This window comes from Pundamilia nyererei, unplaced genomic scaffold, assembly GCF_000239375.1.
Source record: "Pundamilia nyererei isolate P.nyererei 1_Seehausen unplaced genomic scaffold, PunNye1.0 scaffold00044, whole genome shotgun sequence".
In the NCBI taxonomy this organism is placed as follows: Eukaryota; Metazoa; Chordata; class Actinopteri; order Cichliformes; family Cichlidae; genus Pundamilia; species Pundamilia nyererei.
This window is the reverse complement of record NW_005187445.1, coordinates 1,667,680-1,675,499: the sequence shown is the minus strand read 5'-3', so window position 1 is coordinate 1,675,499 and position 7,820 is coordinate 1,667,680. Positions and strand designations below refer to the sequence as shown.

At 41.2% G+C, this 7,820-nt stretch overlaps 1 protein-coding gene across 1 annotated transcript in view; it reads right to left on the bottom strand.

Annotated features, from left to right (window-relative positions):
* Positions 1-7,238, bottom strand: part of pm20d1.2 (peptidase M20 domain containing 1, tandem duplicate 2) — a 32,673-nt gene extending 25,435 nt beyond the window's left edge. The window contains exons 1-2 of the mRNA XM_005731690.1: positions 6,956-7,238; positions 6,788-6,874 (exon numbers count right to left, since the gene is read on the bottom strand). Coding sequence (XP_005731747.1) covers positions 6,788-6,874; positions 6,956-7,175 — 307 coding nt within the window. The 5' untranslated portion in view covers positions 7,176-7,238. The remainder of the gene's footprint in view (positions 1-6,787; positions 6,875-6,955) is intronic.
* Positions 7,239-7,820: the final 582 nt, after the last annotated feature.

Below are 7,820 nucleotides of genomic sequence, written 5' to 3'. Positions count from 1 at the left end.
AACCACAGATCTTCTGCGGATATAGGTTTCCTCACATCCTTCTGTCTCTTCATGTAATCCCAGACACATTGATGATGTTGAGATCAGGGCTCTGTGGGGGCCAAATCATCACATCCAGTACTTCTTGTTCTTCTTCATGCTAGTTCTTAATGACTTTGGCTGTATATTTGGGGTCGTTGTCCTGCTGCAGAATACATTTGGGGCCAATAAACAATCATTTATATTTGTGAAAGCATTCTTTGTTTACAGAATTTTTTTCTCACCTGCCTAAAACTTTTGGACAGTACTGCATTTAGGAAAAAAGGCTGTATAAATGGAGACACAAATGAAATTTGCTAGTGACGGAATCTGCAATCTCACAGAGGTTGTTTGGTTTCCCTGATGTATAAATGCTGGCAATACTCCTGGCACTTAACAGCGTACACTATGTTACTCTGTTTGTGTCGGGGGACCCGATCCTTGGGGTGGACCAATTTTTGGCACAGCGTGTTTTGGGGTTTAAAAGCCACAGAGACGTGGTGTTTAGAAAAAATGTGTCTCAACTGTACTCCTTACACGTACGGGATCACTACAGGTTTTCGTTTAGGCAGCGCTTGCCCTTCTCTCCTGGATCAGCTGGTGCTTTCTTTAGGCGCCTTCCCAACTTTGACAAAAATCAAGCTGGGATAACCACGGTTACTCAGAGCCTTCTTGATGTGATGTTGTTCTGCTTCCCTGGCTGCTGAATCTGTGGGGATGGTGTTCACTCTGTGTTGTAGCGTTCTGATGACACCCAGTTTGTGCTCCAGAGGATGATGAGAGTCAAACATTAAATACTGATCCATATGTGTAGGTTTCCGGTACACATCAGCTTTTAGATGTTCCCCATTACTGATGGAAATCTCACAGTCTAAGAAGACTAACCTGCCACTTTTCATATCCTCCCTGGTGAATTTGATGTGTCGGAATCTGGCTTTGACAGTTGCCAGGAGAATGGTACTTGTCTGACTGACACAAACCAAGAGTAAAGTTTGGTGGAGGGGGTATTATGGTTTGGAGCATTTTCAGGAGTTGGGCTCAGTCCCCTAGTTTAAGTGAAAGGAACACTTGTGCTCCCAACAGGGAGATGGCCCTTTCCTGTTTCAACATGACTGCACACCAGTGCACAAAGCAAGACCCATAAAGTCATGGATGAGCAAGTCCAAGATGGAAGACCTTCTTCCAACCAAATAAAACACCTTTGGGCAGGCCTGGACTGGGAAGAAAAATAAATAAAGTATCAGCCCTATACTTTATTATACACGTCCTGCCAATTGTGAGATACCATTCTGAGATAATCAGCTGGCCAAAGGAGGAAATAGAAGCTACTGACAGCAAGACAAGGAAGTTCCTTGCCATGGAGGGTTTCACCCAAAGTTGAGCAACCTCAGGCTAAGCTAAGTGGAAGGAAGGATGCTGCGGACAAATGAGTGTCAGAACAACTATCCAGGATGAAACAACAACAATCCATGAGTACATCAGGAAGAGGTCCACTCTTGCTGCCCTTTTCTTGGCTTGTTCTAGCAATAGCCGCTTCTTGTGACTGCAAGGACTTTAGATTGGCTGCTGCTATGGTAAATGGCCTGCATTTGTAAAAAAAATCATTTGTATAAAAGCAACAAGTCCCTAAGGACTAAGTAAGTAAGTCCCTAAAGTGTACTGTAAAGCTCTATCAGTGCTGTAAAGCTCTATCAGTGCCCTGGGGCGCACTGACAGAGGTGAGGCTGCCGGACACTGGCACCACCGGGCCCTCTGACCACCACCAGTAGGCAAACATGGGGTTAGTATCTTGCCCAAGGATATCTGGCATGCAGCCTGGGATCGAACCACCGACCTTCTGATTAGTGGCTGACCTGCTCTGCCACCTGAGCTACAGCCACCCCACACTAGTACTACTGTTGACACATTTTGCTGCATCTGTTTTCAAGTTCTTTTTCTTTTTCTCACTTAGCTTTTCAGTCCTACATTTTTATTTATTTTTGTTTGCCCATCTGTATCAACGCTTCTTCCACATTTATGGGGGTCAGGGCGACCTGTAGCCCTGACCCCCATCGTAAGCAAATGCTTCGAGAAGCTGGTCAGGGACTTCATCTGCTCTGCACTACCCGACTCACTGGACCCTCTACAGTTCGCATACCGCCACAACAGGTCCACTGATGATGCCATAGCCCTGACACTACATACTGCCCTGTCACACCTGGAGAAGAGAGACACGTATGTGAGAATGCTGTTTGTAGATTACAGCTCAGCATTCAATACCATCGTTCCGTCGAAGCTGGACAGGAAACTGCAGGATCTAGGACTGAGCAGCTCCCTCTGCAGCTGGATCCTTAGCTTCCTGTCTGACAGACGCCAAATCGTCAGACTGGGCAGCATCACCTCATCCCCCGTCACACTGAACACTGGTGCTCCACAGGAGTGTGTACTGAGCCCTCTCCTGTACTCACTCTACACCTACGACTGCACGGCCACTAACAACTCCAACATCATTGTGAAGTTTGCGGACGACACTACAGTGGTGGGTCTTATCACCAACAGTGATGAGACAGCTTACAGGGAGGAGGTCAGCGCCCTGACCCACTGGTGTCAAGACAACCATCTCACCCTCAACGTCGCAAAGACAAAGGAGTTGATAGTGGACTTCCGGAGGTGCAGAGAAGTACACACCCCCATCACCATCAACGGCGCTGCTGTGGAGAGAGTGAGCAGCTTCCGGTTCCTTGGTGTACATCTGGCTGAGGATCTTACGTGGTCAGTACACACAAACAAAACAGTGAAGAAGGCGCAGCAGCGCCTCTTCTTTCTCAGGAGACTGAAAAGATTCGGCATGAGCCCCCGCATCCTCAGGACCTTCTATCACTGTGCAATTGAGAGCATCCTCACTGGATGCATCACCACCTGGTATGGCAACAGCACCGCCTACAACTGCAAAGCTCTCCAGCGAGTAGTGCGGTGCTCTGAACGGATAATTGGAGGTGAGCTTCCCTCCCTCCAAGACATCTACAGGAAGCGGTGCCTGAGGAAAGCGGGGAGGATCATCAAGGACTCCAGTCACCCCAGCCATAAACTGTTCAGACTACTTCCATCAGGAAGGAGGTTCTGCAGCATCCGGTCCCGTACCAGCAGACTGAGAGACAGCTTCTTCCATCAGGCCATCAGACTGCTGAACACTTCATAGACACCTCAGCTTCACTACTGGAACTTTAACATTATGCACTCCATACTGTACAGTAATGCCACTGTTTTGCACATGTCTCACTCTGTATATTTTATTTTATATATTTTATTTATTGTTTACTCTATTTAATTTGTAAAATATGTGTACACACACACACACACACACAGAGAGAAAAATATTTAGTATACACATCCAGAAATGCATATACTATTATATATTGTACATATATTTATTAGTTTCAGATGTAGCCATTCTTGTATTTTTCTTGTTTACATTATTGTATTTTGCACAACTCTGTTGCTTGTGAAGCTCGCACACAAGAATTTCACTCACATGTGCTGTACCAATGTACCTGCACATGTGATGTGACAATAAAAGTGATTTGATTTGATTTAATTATGTTCTACAAGGTGGAATATTGTTGAGGGACTGCAGCCCTTCAAGATAGCCTGTAGCCTGTCTTATATTGACAAAGCAAAGGGTCTCACTGCAGCCACTGTGGAACTCTACAGTAACTGGAAACACATGACCTCAACAGTAACCTGAAACCCATGACTTCCACACTAGGTAGAAACACGTCCAACATATTGCAATACGGGACACAACACAAAAACAAAGGACGTTTCTCAATTCTAAAGTACGTGAGTCCAGACTTCTTAGGCGCACACGGGAGTCCGAACTTCCCATAAATGCAAGAACGCAGCACGATCATTTTACAATAGACCCTGCGCACGAGAAAATGCTAACTTCCTGTTTTAAGACCGGATGTAGGGTTGTACATTTCCGGTAGCTTTATTTTGCAGTCAATTGCTACTGCGAAGGTGAACTCAAAAATCATGTCCAAAATACGAAAACGGAAAGATAACATTAAGTTACAAAGAGCAGAGGGTGGTAACACTCACCATTGCTGTGTCATAAAAAAAATCAAATGATCAATTTTGATGTTTGAAAAGCGTAGATCGATTGTTTGTTTACATCACTCAACCCAAGCAGAACTACATTACTGCATGCAGAAGACACATTGTCCACATTCAGAAGCACATCTCTCTATAGTGACAGTTCTTATGATTTAAACAGGCAAATGTCCAGCATTCAAACTACAGGTGAACAATAGTCAAAGCCAGATGTTTCCCCGTTATGTCGATATCAGTACACACCTACACAGGATGTCAACAAACCGTGAAAAAAAGCCACAGGATATAAAAAAAATACATGATTGATTGCAGGTAAGGGTCTGTATATATTAGTATTTACGAAGAGTATGTTGTGACTTATTACTTACAATTACAGTGGTCCCTCGCTATAACGCGGTTCACCTTTTGCAGCGTCGCTGTTTCGCGGATTCTTTTAGTGCAATTTTGCATGCTTTTTTTTTTAAAGCACATTGTGTTCTGCGTCCCGATCACTTTTTTTTTTTTTTTTACGAAGGTTTGAGCTTTGAGAGTTTAAACAAGAGAGAAAAGTGTGAAACTGTTCATGCCTTTCTGAGAAAAGTGTATAAAGTGTGTAGTGATGGGTTTTACAGCCTTACATTTTAAAAAAAATTGTAAAAAATAAAGCTGGCTACTTCGCAGATTTCACCTATCGCTGGTTATTTTTAGAACAACACCCGCGATAAACGAGGGAACTCTATATACAAATACTGAGAAATTTCAATCCCTTCTCTCTTTTGCTCTGAGGCGCGAGGGAAAAATATCAACAAGTCGATGAACATCATCTACAGATATATTCAGTAAATGCCCAAGACACCTTGAGAAATGTAAATCGCCGCTTGGCTTTTTTTGGAAAACCCGACCATAAACAAGATGCGAATATCACACCGGCAACAAAGTGCCCTACAGGAGTTTCCCCACCGGAAATAGCATATGCTAAGGTGCACATAGTCTATTGGAACAGCAGCATACTTGATGACATCACCGTTCCGGAGTTTTTACTGCCATCCCCTCTTAATTTAACTGTGATTAATATTTACAATGGAAATTACACATTATGTTTTTGATCTTCTCTCTTTTTTTGTTTTTTAAAGATAATTTTCAAAAAGTATGGCAAAATTCGCTTTTATGTATGATCTGTTCCATAATGTCTAAAGAGCTTCATGCAGTTAAGCACAATTACTGCATGTATGAAAACACAAGCTTAATCTCTCTATTAATAAAAATAGTATACATGTATGCCTGAATAATAAGAAAGAGGTGGGATGTTAGAACACTTTTATATTTATTTTAATAGACACTGACCCTTACAATAGACAGCTGGGGTTTGGAAGAGAATTGAACAAATATTTAAAATATAATCGGATCATTTTTGGAGCAGCCGTCAGGATCTCCGCGCGTTAACATGTTGTTTTTGCTCTCAGTGAAAACGTTTCCTCTTGAATTTAAATATTTTTAATGTTATATTTAACTCAGAGTCAGCTGTTTAAAAAAAGAACAGAATATTTTACATCAGGCAGTATAACAGAAATTTAAAGTACACTGACAGCTCTACAAGTAAGACTTCAGTATTAAATAAAACAGTCCAGTTATAAAGCTTAACTTTAATCTGAGCCAAACTGATTTGCTCAGGAACAAATGAAACACTGGAAAAAAAAAAAAAAAAACAATAAAATTTTTAAATGATCTAATTGACTTGTATCATGTTTAACTTGAGTAGCGAAAGACCACAGGGGGGGTTTGAAAATGATGTCCGCTATTGTCGCAGATCCACAGCTTGTTTTTTGTCCATAAACTTTGCAGATGAGAAGAAGAGGCAGAGTTCTTCGTGAAAAGTGAAAAAGAATGGCTTAGTTTTCAGAAATCGACATTTATGAATGAACCCATAATAATTATCACATTTAAGACATTTTCAAGTTTATTTTCTTTTCTTTGAGATTCAAAACTAATATTGTTTTTAGAAAATTCAAGTAAGTTTGGAATCTTTGGGAAAAGCCAGTAGTGCACATCGTCCCACGGGGCTTTACAGTATATACATTCGTAAAATAAAAGTTCTGTCGAATCAATATTCGCATTACAGAAAGAACAAGACTTGTTATCAATAGGAAAACGATGTCTGAGAAATTCTTTGGAACGGTAAACGCCTGAGAGTATTTCATAATGGACCTCCTTAGCTTTTGGAGGAATGGGAAGTTTTAGGTAATTTGCTCTGATTTCTTTCTTTTGATCCCAGGAGAACGGTTGTGAAATGGAATTTGGATTTGATCTATATGGGGGGAAAGCATTAGTGAATAATTCCTTAATTTTAGAGTTTTTTAGACTGTTAGCTCCACAGTGGCTGCAGCCAGGTGCTCTTGGTCGACAAAGGGTCATGGGTCATGTGACTTGAGTGTTTTGAACCACGTGCATCTCGGTGTAGCGTTTCGACATACCTTGGCTCAGCAAGACGTGGAAAGGTTAATTCTGAATAAGGTGTACGGAACAAAGTACATCTGCACAGCAAACATTAACTGCGTCTTTATCCATTTATTACCGCTATACAAGTTTGACATACAAAAACTACATTAACGTTTAGAGTTACAGCCATCAGCTAGTTCCACGTTGAGCACATTATATATAAAAGAAAGTTACTTTAAGCACGTTTTACTGGCAGGTTTACCTTTTCGGAGGAATCTGTCAAATTCATGCAGCGCAGTGGTGTTGCTTTCTGTATTTGAGAATGACACGGTGGGGATGCGGATTGCCTCTGGACAAATGGAGACAAATTGTTACCAAACAGAAGTGTCTCTACCTCCATCTACATCCACTACAACACGACTCCGAATACCTTTAAAATTTGCTAGGAGCTCCTCTCTCTGATGGTGGTCAATGACGAGCGATTTGTTATTCGTCTTTTCCCAGTGTGCGAGTTGAAGTCCGGCGTTAACGTCTAGTGAAAGAGTCCTGATAGCCGCTATTGTAAATAACAGCAGGACTGTAATAAGCAAGCTGCTAATAATTATCTTTAAAAACTTAAATATTCTTAACTTTGAACCCGACTCAGTCATTGTAACGGTTGTTGTGTTTACAGCAGAACTCGTCGACTGTGACTGCAGGCTGAATTTGCATTAGAGCCACCTGCAGGCAGACAAGGACAGTCACGCCTACATTATGTAGAGAGCAGTTTTTTAAGAGCTTATTTCAGTTTTAGTTAAATCACCATCACCATTCGGGTGGAGAAAGAATATACAAAGCTTGTGTTCAATCTCCCTCACGACGTGCAGGTTTTTAGTAGTAAAATAATTGCCAAAATACAAAGCAAACACTTTATTGAAATACATTTTTAACATTTAAAAAAATGCATGTAAGTACGTGACAAATTCTTTGAAAAGGCAGTATTACAATTAGGTTTAAGAAAATGGACAATTTTAAAATTAGTCCAGCATCACTTCTATAGTGACAAGACCACAATGGCAAAATAATCACATAGAAAACCACATTCTGTTTAACTAATAATAATGATTATTACTATTATTATTAGTAATATTATTGTTTCTACAGATCTTCCTCCACTTCCAACTGCTCACACAAACCTGAATCAGGAGACATCAACAAATAAGGATCACATTTTGCCTCATCCCAGACCATCAATCACTACTACAATTACTGACAACTTCTGTGCTACAGAAGTTGAATCAGAATCAGAATCAGAA